The sequence below is a fragment of the Larus michahellis genome, chromosome Z (genome assembly GCF_964199755.1).
Source record: "Larus michahellis chromosome Z, bLarMic1.1, whole genome shotgun sequence".
Taxonomy (NCBI): domain Eukaryota; kingdom Metazoa; phylum Chordata; class Aves; order Charadriiformes; family Laridae; genus Larus; species Larus michahellis.
Window position 1 is genome coordinate 67,288,814 of NC_133930.1, and position 19,017 is coordinate 67,307,830.

The window sequence follows — 19,017 nt, forward strand, 5'->3', positions numbered from 1 at the left end:
CAATGATGCATCCGGGCTAGCAACACCGAAAACTCAGCTATATTGCGATCCAATAGCTTATTCAGAAATAACTCAGCCCAAAACCTCATTGCAGAAGGCAGGTAAATCCTTTGTCATCAAAGGGCACCAGTATCTGATGACCATGCCTTTGCTTTTGGTGGTATCAGCTCAGCTCCATCTGGGCCACTGTCTGTAGACTGGAATCTCACAACTAGTTCTAACTGGTTCACTATTGGCAGTCCCAACAGAAAAGCCAAAAAAAAAAAAGGGGGGGGGGAGAAAAATACTTAAAGTAATGCTTTTGGAGCAAGGTTAAGGCACGATGAAGGAGTCAAGAGGAAGAGAGAAGTTCCCAAATATGTGAAGGAGGCTCTTGGCTTTAATTTTGAAACAAAGTTATAAGCACTTTTCTTTGCCAGAACAGTCTTAGAAATATATAACAAAAGAAGAAAAAAAAAAAAAAGAAAAAGAAAAGCTAGCAGTATTTCAGCTCAGAAAAGCCCTGAACCTCCTTTCAGTAATACGAATAAAAAACCAGGCTGCTCTGCTTCCTTTCCCAGACCTGATCCAAGGGGCAGCTTTCCGAGGGACCCCAGAGCCCGGGAATAAGCTTTCACCAGAGCCGAACCAGCACAGCTTGCTCCCTTTAGGACTAGGAAATCTGAAGGTAGCACAAGCTGTTCTCAGGCCCTTCTTCTCAAGGGGGACATGAGGGCCAACACTACCACTTCTTCAGCGCAACACCTCAGGACCGCTCAGGTCCAGCAGTCACCCTGTGCTCCTCATACGCAACACTCCTGATCCTTCCTTTCTCACCCTGCCTCGATCCAGTGCTTCCTTTCCCCTGCTTTATCCACCCCTTCTTTTTTTTCTTTTCAGCTTCACACAGCCTTTTTCTCTCTCAGCCTTTTCATCCCAGCTCCACTCTGTGTTCCAAATGCACCTACTCCTTTCTAAAACAGTGAAGCATTTGGATACCTCCACAGTTTGACAACATGCACATAACAAATCTGAGAAAACTGTAAATTTTCTGTTCCCTCAAAACTCATCTTCTTTACCTGCTCTCTTCCATGATTCTTTTATGGCACAAAAATGACCATGTCTTAGCTTTTTGCTGGCACAGGAATTACTTATTTCTGAGGTATGTGACTCCAACATGCCAAAAAAAAACAGGTAATAAAAATGTGAGGTGGGAAGATATTATTCTACAATAAATTGCCTTAGATCTTAGCCCACTTCATGAGAACATAATTTAAAAAAAATACAATGAAGTTGAGAGAATGCTTTGGAATCCTTCAGCGTATGAGTCTGGGGTCCAATTTTACACAGGTAATACCCTTGATACAGTCACATTTGGATTTACAAGGCATATCTGTGAGGACAACTAGATTGACAGGATTTAATTTCAGATAGTATTTTTCCTTCATAACTGCAAAGAGAAATCAAACACATATGAATGATGATCAAAGAAATACAACTGATACATTCATAAAGATAATTTTGACTTAGAATATTCATAGGAAAATAGTGCAGGATTTTGTATGTGCTATATAGCCTCATTTGTTAAAAAAAAATATATTTAATAAGTGACAAGCTCAAGTGAAAGATTTTTTATGGTACTGGATAAACCACCCAAGTAGTTAAATCAATTCCTTTCTGTTTAATTTTGCTATTTGTTTTTCCCTCTGAGCTGCCAATTTTCTAACATATTAGAGAAGAAGTAGGAAAGTCTTTTTGATTGATAACAAGCTCAGATTTTTGTGTCAGATCAGTAGAGATTTTTTTTTCGAAGTAAGAATTCTGTATGTTGCTCTTGCATTCTTAGACAATTATTCTACAAAAATTATTTAAATGCTCTTTTTTTAGCTGCTTTGACAAGAACACCAAAACAGTTCACATCACCCTTGACCCGCAGGGTGTACATCATCTTGTCAACATATAAACAAACACATGATGGGCTGTATTTTAATAGATTCTGTAAATATCAAGATCCAATTCATCAAAAGGTTTGCCAAAGTGACAGCTGTGGGGGTTGTGGTGCATGGGTGCATGTCCATTCAGTGTTGTTGCAATAGCATCATTGCAAGAAAATTCAGAGCTACTGTTGCTCTTTCTTCCATATTATTATTCCTCTGGAGCTCTGGGTTAAGCTGCAGTCTGTATACGCCACTTCATGTATAAGGGAAATATGCAGACTTCCGGGCAGAAGCCACATGGCTGGCTTTTATAATAATCCCTCTCCTCTCTCCCCATCTTTATCAGACAATTCCTCTGATGTGCTGCACTCTGTCAGAAAAGGAGGCTGAGAGGAATTTATAAGCACAGAAACTCTTACTTGGGAGAATGAGCAGAGCTCAGTTTCGATAACGTTTACACAGACACGGTAACTTTTCTTGGTTGGCTTCATGGATTTTAAAGCCAGAAGGGACTTCGATCATCTGCTCCAGACTATAATTCATAGGCCATTAACTTCAGCCCAGGAAAAGGGACAGAAAAAAGAGAGAGGACCAGTGTGCCATGACTACCTGATGCCCCCATAATGGCAGGGAATTGCTAAGGCAAGAAACGCCCAGATGAACCAGCAAGCCAGGATGGCCACATCTGAAGCTGCAGAGATTGTGACAAACTTGCAAGGCTGGTGGCAGTCAGCCCAGGGCAGAAATACGCTAGTTGTGAAATGAAAGACTAACACCTCAAACTAAACTGCTGTGCTCTGGCCCCTTTCCTGTGGCAATTCTCTGTCCCCACAAAAGAAAAAAAAAAAAAGGCAAGAAGAAAGCAGAGTCTACCTGGACAGCTGAGGGAAGAAATTCCCAGTAAGTGCCCCACTGAAGATGAAGTAGCTACAAGGAGATGCAGGCATTCTTACTCTCCTCATGCATGGCCTGAGAGGTAAAGCAAAGGGTTTGGAGGTTCACAGACCATGAAGGCAAAGGCCCAGATCATCCAAACCACAGGTGCAGAACTTGACACTTCTAATGGCCTTTTGAAGAGTCCAAGTAAGGTACCTGCCTCTTTTAGTAAGATATTCTTATGTTTAACTACTGCAAAACATAGTTACCTTATTTTTTTGAGACGCGTTTTGTCAAACTTCAGCCTCTAGCTGTGATGTTTTGTCTATCCCGTCTCATCCATTGAACAGAAAAGCCACCTGACAGTTTTGGGGTTTTTTATTCCATATATAAATGTCCATGCAAAGAAGTCAAATCAACTCTAACTTTTTCTCTAATGAAGACAATATATAAAGCTCCATTAAGAAGTCTATTCAAATGTGTTTTTTTCCAGAAGCTGATCACCTCCACAAGCACCTTGTACTCTCTTCTCTCTTCCCACAGTGCTCTGGTTGTGGTCTCTAGACACGAGGTAACTTTTCAAAGATATTTCAGTCACATGATATTATTCGTTTAATACAATGTATAGCTGCCATAACCCTCTGCTGGAGAGTTAAATGCCATAATGCACATGGGCAACTCAAACACAAACTCCTATACTCATGCATAAAGCCAAAGTCTCTCTTCTCATCCCTTGGTCCCATTCCAACAGACTCCTCCAGGATGGAAAGCTTAAGAGACTGATGTATGAATTTAAAATTTTTGCCCTCTTTGAAACTTCTACCATTTTTGTGTTGCTAGAATGGAGAATAATGTTGGAGTCCTTTTATTCACTAGCAAGTACTATCACCATGAAACGTAGAATGAGAAGAGCTAAAAAAGCCTACGGTCTTGGAGGGAGTAAATGAAAGCTCAGAATCGTGCAGTGAGCTGTGCTGTAAGCTATGAGCTTACAGCACCCAGGCTTCCATTTGTACTATTTGTAGTTGTCATACACACAGGAGAATATTCTTACTCAATTGATCATAGCTAGGCAGAGCAATTGAATTTTTTCGTTTGTTTGTTTAAATGGTGAAGTTTATTAGGAGTTTTCAAGTCACTAATGTGAAACTGTTCAACTTCCAACCATATGATTTGTGAGCAGTTTTAGCATATGTTAGTACTAACTTGGCTTGCGTGTATGTGCAAAACTGCCCTGTTATAAGGTACACGATGTAAGACCTTCTCTGGTATTTGCAATTGCACCATTTGCCCATGATTGACTTGGAGCCACTAGGAAGCCCTGTCAGTATTACTGCTAGGATAAATCACCTGCAGATAAAGCAGAAGCCTATCTCGTCTTTAAATTTTCAGAAAATCTAGTAAGGTGTTGGTCAAATAGTCACAAAAACTTTCCCCAGCAGGCACAGGACAAAGTCACATCAGAAGGCACAGAGATCCAGCTCACTCTAATCATAATAAACGCTCCCTGGGCACAGTCCGTTTTCAGCCCCTAAGACAATCAGCTTTGCTAGGATTTGTTCCCTCGGGCATGGCACTGTTCTAGCAGACACACTCCCACATGGCTTCCAGTCCACAGCAGACATCTGTCTGGTCAGCTTAGACCACAGACATAGCAAGCTTATGCCTAGTTGTGCCTGCCCATGGTCCACCCTTGGTGTGATTATCATACTTCCTAGTGCAATGTGAAGGACACACTGAAAGATCTCTAAGAAAAGCTTTGCGTCCCCACATTCACAAAGCTATCTTTTGTAGTACTTGCAAGCTTTTGAAACCTCAAACTAGATAAAATATTTAAATTCGTCAACAAGAGAGTGGGAAAAATCCAGAGCAGAAAACCATGAGAACACGAGGGAGAAAAACAACTAACTCCTAACGCCCTCATTTCTTAACATGCTGCCTGTGACTTTCTGTGGGATATCCACAACTCATCGTCAGAGACCACCAACTCAAAAACTGAATAATAGATAGATTGCTCATGAGACAAGTCTAGCCTGGTTTGTGAGACAGTGGTAAAACTACCTGTAATCTTTGAGAACAAAGAGAAAGAATGGCAGTAATCTTCTGCAAGAGTCATAGTCTGAAAGTACCCTGGCTCTTTCTCCAAACTCACTGGCACTACATTGCCTCACTGTCCTATTCTCCATCTTCTTCTTCAAACACATTGTTTTAGCAGCCTGCATCTGTCTGTTGCCTCAATTTTCCCTATGATCTAAAGGTCCACTTTTTCAGCCTCCATAGATACACGAATTTGCTGAGGAAAAGTGGAAGATAAGATATCTAGCTCTCTGATTTTTACGGTGAAGCCTTCAAAGAGTATGAAAGAGGGAGAAATTCAGTCAGACTTTCAGTCTGTAGCAATCTGATCCTTGGATGCTGCACTACAAAGGCTTTCTTACATAGAAATTTCTCAATAGTACTTCTTTTAGAGATTTACTAGATAAGTTAATATCAAGTTGCAATGACTGACTGTTGCATTATTTAAATAAAGCAATGGAATTAACTATCAAAATATTAACATACATCCAGTCCAGCTTTGCCTGTGAAAGAGGAAACTTTTTTTCCACAGTGAGTGGGGGATGACACTTAGAACTAGAAAAGAATGCTCTCAACAACAAACTTAATGCTAATTCTACAAATAAATTAAGTCACCTTCCATGCAGAAAGGGAATGTAAGAATGTTTGCCCTCTTTGTAGAAAGCACGGGGACAAATGCACACCTTTTCAGAAATCACTAAAAGCATTTTTAATGTAAGATTTTTGACAGTAATAAACTATAAAATAAATAAGCATTTAATAAAAAAAAAATAATAATAATAAAAAAAATAAAACAAAAGTAAGAGAAGGTAAAAAATAGTAAAACAAACACCGTGGTAGTCCGTACCTTTACTAGGTTGAATCGCACTAGGTAAATTATTGTACTGCATTAGGTAAATTCCAAGACATGGAATTGCCTTGGCTTAACTATCACTGGGGTCAGCTGTTTTCTCTGTGGATGCAGCATCAAGTTTAAATTCTTGATGTCTTTCACCCCTTAGGACAGATGATCTGAAAGTCAAATGTGACAGAGAAAGGAGCGTTTTCCCTGGACTGCCCCCCAGCCAGTGTCCGGGTGGGGTACGGGAGCAGTGTGCTGCTCAGCTTCAGAGAGGGGAGAGGGCCTTCTGCAAACTTCTTCAGTGACTATCGTTGTTATTTCAAATTGTGATTGATAGCGCCTTGAGAGGCATTGCTAGCTATTTCTGATCATAAATACAGCCACTATGACATGCAGGCCATAGAGTGGGAAATGAATAGCATAAAGTATAGTATGTGGACCCGTGAGATTTCAGAAGAGATAAGTAATAATGTGGAAGAAATATGTACTCAGAATGAAGGATTAAGCCGAGTAAAACCCTACAAAGTCCTTAAAGTGATCCAACATGACAGTTGCTATATCTTTAAAAAAAGAAGCCACCTCATTTGGCTTGGCAGAAAACATTGAAATTGTACACAAACTAGTCTTTCAAAAGTAAAGGAAAAATCTATTTCAAACAATGAAGTAAAACTTCTGCAACAGCCTTGCCTCTGGGACGTGTCACTCTTGGGTAATTAGGGCATAAAAATTAACATTTTATTAAATAAACAAAAACCCACAAAGGTTAAGAAAAGAGACAGACAAATGTAGTCTTTGGAGGAAAGGGAGGCTGCAGACCTCAGCCTGACCCTCAGCCATCTTTTGTTGGGAATGGCAGACCCCAAGGTCAAATAGCTACCCAGCCAGAGTTACTGTCTGAGCCCACCCAGGCTCAGATATACAGCCTACTCTAATGTATGTTCCACCATATGGTGGGCTAGAGACACCCCTGAGCCCAGGCCACGCGATTTCTGCTGGAGAACTCTCACTGTTGGAAATTCACCAAGTCCTTAGACTGGGGACGCAATAGGTACCACTCTGGACAAACAAGCAAGCAGGTCAATATTCCTAAAAAATTATCTCTTACTCCAAGTAACTTGAATGTGATCCTGGTTTGATCAGAAGAGAAAAAAAGAATGAAATTCAGATGAGACAACAATGATGCAAAGATTTGAACATAAATACAGTACCCATATTTTTCTTAAAATTCTTCAGATTAGTGTGTGTCTTAAGGAAATACCAATGTTCATTTTTGTTATGTTTGTCATAAAATTGCATCAGATATTGAGCTTCCTGAACTCTTTACCTGACTTTTAAACGTGCTGAAAGATTTACAGCAAATTAAACTCTACTGTGTTGGTCCATGAACAACAGAGCAGGTTCAGTTGTGTGAAAAGTTCTGGTCCCAACACAGAAACAAGACCTCAAATTTCTGAGGAAGAGCCTCTCACCAGCAAAATGCCAGAGACAGAGTACGGTGCTCAGCAATTTGCAGAGAGCACTGCTGAAAACACAGATGAGGTCTTAGCTTGGTACAGTTTGCCAACTGCCCCAACAGGTTACAGTGGCTCTGAGTGAAATTTGTAAGTCTGCATAACTTTTCATGCATTTCTGTTAAAGCTGGTCAAAAACTAATCTGCAACCTCCACTTTTCTGTATGAGAAAACCATCTTGTTAAAAACCAAACTTTTCTTCAGGAACCAATTAGTTTTGCTTAAGTATTCTGATGATATTTTTGCATTAGTTAAAAAGAAACATATTTATTTTGATGCAATGTTAGTGTTTCTCCCTGAACTCTCACAGTGCATGCCATCTAGATGCACCTAACCGACCTGTAGACGAGTTTTCCTGCTCTGAAGTGGAGAATGGCCCTATGTCATGGATGAGAATCAATTTTTTTTAAGTTGGGAATTTTTTCCATCAAATGTCAAATCCTTCTCAGAATGTTTGCTCTGAAAAACAACTCATTTCTTCAGAGGTGGAAAAATGTAACTTTGCTACCGCAGCGCTCTCTGAAATCTTGCTGGTCACAATAAAATGAATTAAAACAAACACCGGGAAATATCTGTAGCTCAGCAAAGCTTCACATCGCCAATTGGCAATGAAGATGTGCTTTATTATCTTACAAATAAATAAATAAATATACACACATACACACACACACACACACACTTGAGTCCTTCTCATTTTTCCCTAAGTAATTGTACATCTCTTTCATCTCCTTCTTTTACCAGAGCAATGGAAATGGGGACAGAACTCAAGTCAACTTAAAATAGAAATATAAACAGACCAGAAAATAGAACACTTTTTTTTATTATTTTTACTTCAATCGTAAGCTCTTTCTGTAAAATGGTGGTCTAAAAATAGTATCAGTCACCAATCATACTGCTATAAAAGTTCTTTTGACAGATTGATAAAAAACTAATGCCCTGCTTTCCACAGTCAATGCTGACATGGCATCAGGCAAAAAGTAGATACATTTTTTAAAAATGCTGACCTTAACACAACTGGAAGATTATCCAAGCTAAAAATCATAAACCTAGATTTGCTTACTTCATTTGCTTTATACATGACACTTCACTTAATGTAGGAGGTGTTTCTTTCCGGTTTAGGATGGTAAGAAATACTGACCATTACTCTATTTCCAAATTCAGGGCTTTGTTACAGGTGAACACCAGGAAGAACAGAGCCTTCATATGGCCTCTGTTTCAGTAGGAGTTTCTCGTACTCATGATAAAACCACTTTTCTCTACTTTGTAGTTCCACAGATGAAACCAAAACATCTTTAGAAATGCCCTGGGGTCACTAAATTTGCTTGCTTATACACCGGTATGTCTCTACACAGAAATACCAGGTTGAATTACTGTTAAAATATGGAATTGTTTATGTACATCTTGCTAAATCCATGCAACAAAAATGCAATGTAGTACAAACAACAAACTTATGAGTTACAGACTTTTTACAAGATACCAAAAAAAATGGTTTTATTTGATGGTAATACTCCTCTAACTAAATACAATGCACTGCTACACAATCACTGAAAACGCAACCCTCCCTTTCTTCACAGTAAAATATTAACTTTAGGTCAAATTAATGTATTTATACAAGGGTACCTTTACCTTAACTGCATGTTACTTTTGTGGTACAGACAGTGGCAGACAATATGCAGGTGGCCCTACGGTTCTAAAAGAACACTTGGCCTATCTCGGAAAAAAATGATTTAAGAATTGTGATTAAAGTGATACTGTGTTATTCAGTCATGCCTGAAGACCTCACTAAATCAAAGTTCCTAGTGACACCAATGGCTATCTTGTCTGAGCAAGGGCTGATTAACAACTGCAGGATGTTAGTCCTGGAAGCTCATGATCTGCATGAGGCCTGACACAAATTAGCTTGTTGCCAGCTATAACTGGACCTCATCTATAGTTTGCAAAAAGAAATCTCCTGTAATTACCTGCATTTTAAGGTTTAGCATTTATAGGTTTTTACCGGGCACATTGCTTATTTTCACGCAAGTAGAAAGCACTGTGGTTTTGTGGTTGGTGGCTAGCATTTTGCGGCTTTATTGTATTTGTTTTAATATAGGAAAACTTCTAGAGCGTATTTGCTTTGTGACATAATGTCTTTATTATGTCTTGCAGAAACAATTGACCCAAGTCAAGTTACTATACACTATATCTATAGGTTAATTAGAACTTTAAGATGCAACAAATAAAACACATTATTGACTTTTAAATCTTCAATCAAATAAATATTTACAGCTGCAATTTGCCAAAATTATTTACCTTTCAATAATGGATCAGAAAGAGAATATGCACTGCAGACTCAAGTGAATGCCTTGGCCGTCAGCAAACAAATTACAAACAGAAGAAAAAATAAGTGTTCCAGCTATCATTACAGTCTGTAAATAGCTGATGCGGTTCTCCTTTAAAGATGTGCAATCTTCTACATTAGTAGACTTTTTCAATGCATAATTGACCTTGAGATGGAGAATAACCTCGTAGCAGAGTGGCTTTTCTTTTAGGGAACAATGAGTATAGATATTAGAGGATGTGCCTGTTGTCAATGATCATTGCTGAAGTCTGCCTATACCACACTGGGACAATCAATTTTGTAAATGATTGCAATAATCAAGGAAATTGCCTAATTTATAAATCCTGGCATACAGCATTTTAATGGATTCCTACATTTTAATGCTGATGCTTTCAAAGCCAAATGAATTGTTGTCCAAGCTGTCACTACGCAAAATGATAAAAACATTCAGTCTTGTGGGTAACTACATCTCATGGATATTCAGACCATCAGGTACATAATCACTCATTAGCGAATTCTGTGATAGTTCCCAGTTGCAAGCCAACAGCAAAAAGCCACAGTTTCCTTATGAAAATGGCTCCTCTGGAACCAAAGACTAAAAATAGTCGAGTGTTACTGAATGAATACATTAAAAAAATTTCCTAGCCGCCTTTGTCCAGGTAAGGTAGCATGCTGTTTCACCTTTCTTCTTTTTTTTTTTTTTTTTAACATACATAAAAAAGAAGAATCCTATTTCTGGAACTAAGAGGCAGGTCCAACAGCTGAATGACATCGGGTGCAGGCACCATTCGTATGGAAGGAGAACAAATGCAGGGCTTGGTGCCATGTCTGCTGCTGGTGGGTAATTCTACCTAACTCACTCTCCAACTTGCTCTCCACACTTAAGCCAGTTCTGCAGACGTAGTTATACACGGATTGCTATTCTCAGTTAAACCTTAAGCAATTGATTTCAGCCAATAGTGGGCTGCCAGTACTTTACTTACTGCTCAATCTCACTAACCTGACATTTATGGTGTACTGATTGGCCTCTGTCAGTGGTGGTGGTTGTAAATTCACTTTGAAAAGCTTTGTGTTAACAGCCTTCAACCAGGCTCTGAGACGAGTACGAGCAGGCAAGCTGACAATTGCTCGACCTCCTGCCCTTATTACAGTGAGTAAATCAGGCTTTGAGCCATTAGGCTGGAGCCCGAGGCCTACACAAAAAGGATTGACATGACTAAAGGTCAACCTCTGTCACACATGTGTAACAATTTGGATAATGGAATTCTGTAACTTATCTGAAAAAGGTGCCAAATGCGTGGAAGGAAAGTGTACCCTGCTCTGAATTTCCCAGCTTTTATGTTAAGCGGTTACTCAAAAGTCTGCATTTTAAAGTCCATGCGTGTTTGATGCCATGAAACCTGGGAGACCAAAACATACAAAGCAGTGATTGAGGCAGTTCTGCAAAACATTGAGCTTCACCGCCACCCTGAAACGTGTATGCTGCAGTTTCGGCTTATCAAATCTATAACCAATATATTATTGGCATCAGGTACGCAACACATTTTGGATAGCCATATATCTCATTAAAATACTGCCTTTATTCACCCACTTTGAATCAAAAGTCAATAGAAATAATTCACTGTTAATGGTATCATAAATTAGGAGTAATTTCAAGCTTTACAAAATAGATTTCATCCAACAATAGAAATTGCTTTTACTAACTAATACAAAAAAATAATTGTTTCTGTAATATTGGTGATTGGGTCACTTTTGAGCAGTATGGAAAGGTAGTGGTCAAATAAGGGCAGAAATGAGCTTTTACGTTTATTTGTATTCCATTTCAGTATTTTTGCATATTACATAATAAAATCTCCAAGGTGAGATTATGTGCCATAGAAAAACACAGAGTCCCTGCACGATCTGGCAATTTAGAAAATATTTTTTTTCTGAGAATAGCGTGTGTCCAGACGAGTGCATGTTCCATGCAGTCCACAGAATTATTGTTTTCAGTAACACTGTTGAGATTCCAGGGCTGTATCCAACTCCTCACCAAAGTTTATTCCAAACTTCACTGCGTTAAATAGGAAGAGAATCAGTCCTTGTGCTAAATTAGATTTATTTTGTTGCAAGTATGCTTAGGCTTATTTATCTGCATACAATAGATACCTTGCATACATGGAATAAACACATCAGAGACACAGAGATACATGAAGATAAGGTGTGAAAAAGTCTTATAAAAATCACAGGGTTTCTAAAAGAACGACCAAGGTTTAGTTCAGCTTTTCTAAATCAAACAAAAAGCAGCTTTTATATTTAGGATCAAAGTAACTTATATTGACCCTAAGTAAGTAATATATAACTTACAAAAGTTACCTGGAAAAATGTGATACTAAGTGATCCAGAAATACCAACATTAGCAAGCTTCTTTATAGCGGCTTAGTGCAATTTTCTTCTAAGGTACATAAATTAAAGAAGCTGTGGCGCTCAATGTGCTGTTACGGGACTTTCAGCTTAGCAAGCTACTGAACACAACATTAGGGATATTTCCAGCAGGCAGTACGTGAACTTATAATCCATGTAAAAGTAAAAATTATTGTGCTTTTTTAACAGAAAATGAACGCAAGGGTGGTACACCACACAAAATCCTCAGAATGGGCAAAACAAAACAAGAACAGAATGGCACCAGCTGTTACTCTGCATAATTTAAGATATAATAGTAATATAACTAAGGGTTTTTTTTCAAGACAAAATTATTTGAATTTCATGAACATGACATATTTGAAACAGGGCTGACAAGCAGTCTAGAATACTAGATGATGGATTGCTGAGAAACATAATTTTCACTTTAATAGAACTACGGCATGCACATAATTCTATCCCCCAGTGCTTTGCTGTAACAGCGAATTCAGTCCAAAACTACAGCCTTGAGAATCTGAATACGAATCTATCACCATAACTAGAAGAAGTGCTTCATTTGAAAGGTAAGGATTCTCTCTGCATATTAATTTGTACAGAAATGTACAGTACCGCTGCATGGACTCTGGCCAGCAGGCATCCCAGCAAAACGCCTGTTTTTGGGGCAGATGAAGTCAAAGGCAATGTTTTCTTTGACTTCAGTTGAGGCACAAAAAGGCCATTAAGTACCCAAATGGTACTTTATTAAAATGACATGCACACTTTCTAGTAGTGCCAGTTATTCCAGCCCATTTAAGGGGAAAACCGGCAACGCAGGCTTAGCATTTTGTAATTACTAATGAACGCCCTGCTATACATGCATTTTGCTCATCCCTGTAAAAAAACTAACACATGAAAAAGTATTTCTTCCAGGGAAGCAAAACTTAAATTAAGTCAAGTTAAAATAAAGTGAAATAAGATACTGGATGTTCTTGCGCTATTCCAAAGAAAAAAACTATTTGCCCTCTGACAAAAAAAAAAATCAAGATAGACAGCAAACTCTTTATGAGACGAATAAAAAAAAGGAAACTAAGATTCTATCCTGTGATCCATCCGTCAGTAAAAGTTTTTTCATTTAAACTGCATTTGCAGGGGAAAAGACCATTTACAATTTAGTCATTTCCAGAATTCACAGTTTAAAGTTTGGAGCCTGAAAAACTTTGACTACTAAAATGCATAAGCCTTTTAAACTTCTGTATTTTAATCTAATAGAATTTAAGTGTATATCGTATACATTCCTTAAGTCTACTCTTATTAAATTTTGATGTTAAACAGAAAGGGGAAACCATGTGCAACTAGATTAATTTATCTCCAGGGAGTAAGGACACATTAATAATTGAGATAATGTTTTCATATATGTTGGAATCAAGTGTGCCTTTTCACTTCTTTATTAGAAAACACATTAGGGGAAAATTATCTCATTCTCATCAGTAAGACCTAATTGCTGAGAAAGTCTCTGTTTTCTTTGCAATAACAAAAGGATTGTTCTCGTTACTTCAAAATGAAAAAAAAAAAAGAAAAAAAAAGATCAGAAATATTATCAAACAGTGCTGGAATAAATGCCTGTATTACCAAAGAGAGTGTTTACTTAATACACCCAGTCCTGTTTTTGTTTTAAACAAATCAGAGTTTATTGTATTTTTATAAAATACAAGCAAACTCTGGATTGGATAGAAGTGGGCCAAAGGAAAAAAAAAAAAAAAAAAAAAGATCTACAACTAAAAATGACTAATATTTTTGGCTTTCTAAAGGGCTGATCTTTCTGAAAGTTATAAAAAATTATCTTGGCTGATTGCGAGAGAACTCTATAATTTCCCTTGAACACCCATAGGTGTCAAGGCCTGTTGTGAGGTAATGGAATGGTATGTAATTTACTCCAAATCACTGTACATTATGCTGTATGGATTACATACAAAGCAAACATTGAGTGCATGGTGGGAACACTTGTGCGGACAGACTGAAGCATATTTCCATAGCGTTGAACTATACATCAAATGCCGTGCTTCTGATGTTTCCCACAACAAAGAGAATAAAAAAAGACACCAAATCAGGAACTATGCTTAAAAGTCTTTGCTGTAGCCCTTCTATTTATCTGGTGTACACTGAAAACAAAGGACTGCAAACAAAAACAAATATCTATCAACTTTACTTTGCAGTGCTGAGAGAAAAAAATATTAGAAGGCTATTTACGGTACTAAGAAGTCCTCTCCCTAAGGTCCATCAAGACCTAATGCTGAATAACTGATCTGTGGACATACTCATATTTGCAACTATCTTGAAAAGACTGGTGGAAAAGAATTGACTAAAGCCACAACTTTATAAAGAGACAATGATGAGACATTCCTCTAATGTTTACAGCGATTTAATCCACACTCCTATACCATATAGACTGAAAGAATACAGACTATTCAGATACGTACTTTCAATTGCTTTTATTTATTTTCATAGATCAGCTTTGTAAAATTACACGCACTTTGTGATTACTTTCTTTTGATATATTTTTCTTTATTAAACATTAGTCCTCTGATAGATAAAATATACCAAATTGAAAGTCAAAACAGATGAGAAACGGCCAAAACTTTTAGCTAGAGCTTAGGGTATGTGATTCTTTGCTAACAATTTTTGCCATTAGAAGAAATAAACGGAGTCTGTGAGCTGCCCACAATACCTCCCCGACCGCCCTGAATTTAATTATTATTTTTAAGATAATTCACTTAAAATACACACACTCATTTTGCTAGCCAACAGGAAATCTGTGTTGTGTGTTAAGAGCAGAAGAGCAAACCCATACAAAAACTCAGCTTACACCTATCGTTTTCTTGAACCTGGCACGTACATCAGTACTATTTTTTATTTTTACTTAACATCTTTTTCTTCTTTGCTTTTGGCTTTCCCCCCAACAACCTTCCTTCTTTCATTGCTTTAAAACATTTTTTAAGTTCATCTGAAATTAGACTCAAAAAATCTTGCCTATTTAAAAATATTATCAACATTTGCAAGTTAACTCGCATAAAACTGATTCATAATAGAAAACAATAAGTTGAAAAAGCAATTATTAAAATACAATGTAAAATTATCTCATTTACTTTAGCTAAATTTCAGTGTTTTATGTAACTTGGTGAGCTGGCAAGCTTATTTTGTTATTTTATATTCCATTAATTAGCATAGTCTAAACCACAAAACACTTCTTAACAATGAAAATAAAGCCTCCAACATCATCATAGAGTGTTCGAAAAAAAATAATTATTAATAACACCTCCCAAAATGCTCTCATTATAATCACTGGGCTTTGGTAGGAACAAATTTAAGTCCAATTTATTAATATCTGGTGTACGAGAGAAATTCCATCCCCACCGAAGGCAACAGAACTTGCAGTGATTGCAAGTCATCCAGTTTCACTGAGTACATTTAAGTGTGTTCTGAGACTGATCTTTTTACTCTTTAATGTGAAAATTTCCCTCTTGCCACAATGACTCTTTTGGGTAAATACTTTGAGACAAAGACCCTGACGCGTTATCTACTATTTGTTTGCATTTAGGAAATGCATAGCAGCTCCTACTCATAGAAAGAAGTCACATATATTAGATAGCATGCAAAAACAGAACACAATGATTAAAAGAGGTAATCATCAGTCCCAAAGAGCTGACAGCCTCAGGGTCACAGGTTTTCTGTGAACAAATGCTAGACACAACATGCTGGCTCCACAACATCAAATATCTTTTAAAAATCCATTCATTTTTACTGTATACCCACTGAAGACAACAAAAACACTCTTTGCATCTTCACAGACTCCTTGTCGGGTTTCTAACCAGCAAGCACATCCCCTTATACTGTGATGACTCAGATTTAGTCAAGGTGAGTAAATATCACCTGCAGATCTACGGGCACGTTTCTACTGCCTCTCCGCAGCAGTTTGGCTTGAGGTGTGCAGAAGCTGCAGCTACAGAGGACTGAGCAGAACCAAGAAATGACACCTTCCAGCACAAAGCAAAGAAGAAATGAATGGCAAAAGACTGGGCAGATCGTAGGTTTGTTCTGTAAATAAGAAGCACTGACACACGCAGGGATTATACGTGGTCCCTATTAATTATTAGATCTGCATCTAAAATGAGCATATACTGTCTTTTCTTTCTAAATTAACTTACCACATGATGCTGTTGCTAGCATCTGTGTACAAACTATACCTAAGCACATAACAGGAGTGCTTTACTGGAGAAAATGTACACGATCACGAACAGTAACAGCCATGGATGTCCCTGTACAGCCAAACAAATACAATAGCGGGTTTGTGATCTGTTCTGCCAAGCCACAGTGAGCGTTCATCACAAAATAAACCAAACTATCACACCTGGCATGTTTTCATATCAATTATCACTGTTACCCTCTCTAAGATGGTGACAAATACAAAAAAAAATTACATCTTCAGAGAGATGAAAGTGGCTTTTATGTAGAAGCACTGAAAGCACCATTAGGGGAATGCACAGTGGGTGCAGGACCAGAGCTGAACTAAACCATGAACAAGTGCTAAAACCTTCACTGTGCAAACAGCGGGGCTGTAGAATGGGCTCGCGCGCTTCTTTCAGCAGCTTTCTTGGACTGTCTGTGGGCTACAGTGATGGTACAATGCGCCACCTCAACCCACACGTGCTACTGAGCCTAAGGTAATACGGCTGGTACCGTGACCTGAGAGCTCCATCAGCTCTTGTTACTCAGGTCAAAATGTAAAGAGCAGCCTGTGTTGTGACCTTCAGCCTTCTCTGGCCACATCCCTCTATTCCACATTGCAGCACCTGCGACAACCTGCTCTTCCTGTGCAAACCAATTGGAGCTCTGAGGTGGCCACCAGTTTTCTGGCTACCTCTAGCGCAGCAAGAGTTTTGCTTGCACTGGCTACATTTTCGTATCTGCTGGCTCGGCTTCCATAAACTGTGTTGGTTTATTTTCGCACAAAGTGAATGGTGCAAGTACTACATACAGCTACACTCAATGTCTACGTCAAAACAGTCAAATTTGACAAGGAAGGAAAGATGACGACTTACTTCCCAGAGATGCTGAGTGTTCCTGATGGCTCCTGCTTGAACCTTCTCTGGCAAGAGCAGGACTCCCTGGAAGGGCCCGATCCAGGTGCCCTGCTGGATTCGCTGCGCTGCACAAATGCCGTAGGCCAGGCCAGGCACCGTGCTGGTGCACAAACACACTTCCCGGGGCAGGTCCCGCAGCCATTCCGGGATCTCGGGTGGAGGAGCCGCTGCGGCAGCGCTGCTGGTGCCCACCAGACGGCGCAGGGAGTGGAGGGGCCCGTGCATGGGGCACTCGCCGTTGCGGTTATCGGCACACATGTCGCAGCCTGTGGGGCAAAGCGGGGGAAAACACTGTCAATATGGTGCTGCTGACTGCCACCACCACCCCTGCCACGGGCAAGGTCCCGCAGAGCCCCCTGCTTCACCCTGTCCTCTCGCCCCCGCTCAGCACTCACGCGCACCGGGACCTTCGGCGCGCTGCTAGGCATGGTTTCCCCAATCTTGCCAAAGCCCTGAATAAGAAATCCCAAAAAGCAGAGCAGAAACCCTGCAGATATTTTGCAAGCCTGGTGTGCTCACAGACCTGCCAAGACTCATTTATTTTAACACAGTTTTTCAAGGTTATTTTTTTGACTAATAGCCCATTTAAACCATCGCAGTGTGTTTACGTGAGACATTTTAAAACACAATCATAACACCTTACAAGTCCCCCCAAGTTAAGCCCAAAGGTTTAATTTGAACAGGATTTAATTTCATCGTTATTTTAAATGAAAATTCTCTCCACGTTTTACATTTACCTGTGTGTGCATGCCTGTCTGTTTGGAAAATAAACTAAATAAAACAGAACCTCATGAATGACAAATCAGAGCATGCATGGACATTTGCTTTCTTATAGCCGAATCTAATCTTTAAATTGAAATAATGTAATAGCAAATATTACCAATTCCTAGCACGTGTTTAAAAAATTTTATTGAACAGGAATGCATGTTCTTTGCCTGTTACACGTAGCTGAGGCTAAGAACAAAACCAACATGCCTGGTTCCCATGAAAAAGACTAGTTTGTAAAAATGTTGATTTCCCTAACTGTTCTTAGTAACGGATGATGTTTCTCTATTTTGCAAAGATCCTACTGTGATTTTTCATTTTCGAGCAAAGAAAATTTTGGTTAAATGTTTCCACTGGACACTGTTGCACATGCCATGAATGTACAACTTCCAGGAAAATGCTTCACGCTCAGGAAATCCATTTCTCTGGAGGTATGCTGAGTTAACATAACAATAAATCTATTGAAATAGGTTACTGTCTTCTGCTCATTTCACTTCTGTAGCACAGTTTTCATATAAATTTATTCCAGAAATACAAAGGTAAAACAATAACTATGCCATAGTACTCATGTAGCAAGTCCTAGATCTTTCCCCCAATAATTGTATACATTCTTAAAAAGAATAAATCATAGTATTCACTATAGAAGCTGGAGCTTCTTGGCCTAAGGCACCGATTTAGACTTGCTAGATTGCCTGTAACCACAGTTTCAATTCTCAGGGGGACTGACTCAGCTGTTCTTCTTTCTGAGGTGGATATACTATGCATTATGTGGGCCTCTTTCCTACAACGCCTTCAAAGGAAAACCTGCCTCCCTATTCAGTAAAATCTGCTAAAGGATAATAAAAGCTGTGTTTTCAAAATATGGCATCTGTTTTCGTTCTCCAATTTTAGACACACTTCCTAAGCACTATTTCCTGTCATCCCCTTTTAAATTGTACCCTACAAAAATGATGCATTCAGCATCATGAAATTATTTGAAAGCTACACGTGGAAGCTAAAAATTCCTCAAAATCATTACACCTTCAAGTCTTGCAGGTAATGCACGTGTCCCTGCTCAGTGCTCGTCTGCTCGGGTTCTCTACCTGTGACTTCGATTACAGTTCTTAGCAGGAATCAAGCAAGACAGCCCTGAGCTGTGCAGTACTCTGATGGGTGCCCATGCAGAAGGCGGCCAGAAATGCACAGCATCATGAAA

General features: G+C 38.9%; 1 protein-coding gene across 1 annotated transcript in view; it reads right to left on the reverse strand.

Annotated features, from left to right (window-relative positions):
* PRDM6 (PR/SET domain 6) overlaps positions 1-19,017 on the reverse strand; it is a 78,289-nt gene that overhangs the window by 50,445 nt on the left and 8,827 nt on the right. Inside the window, exon 3 of the mRNA XM_074569635.1 lies at positions 17,016-17,323. Coding sequence (XP_074425736.1) covers positions 17,016-17,323 — 308 coding nt within the window. The remainder of the gene's footprint in view (positions 1-17,015; positions 17,324-19,017) is intronic.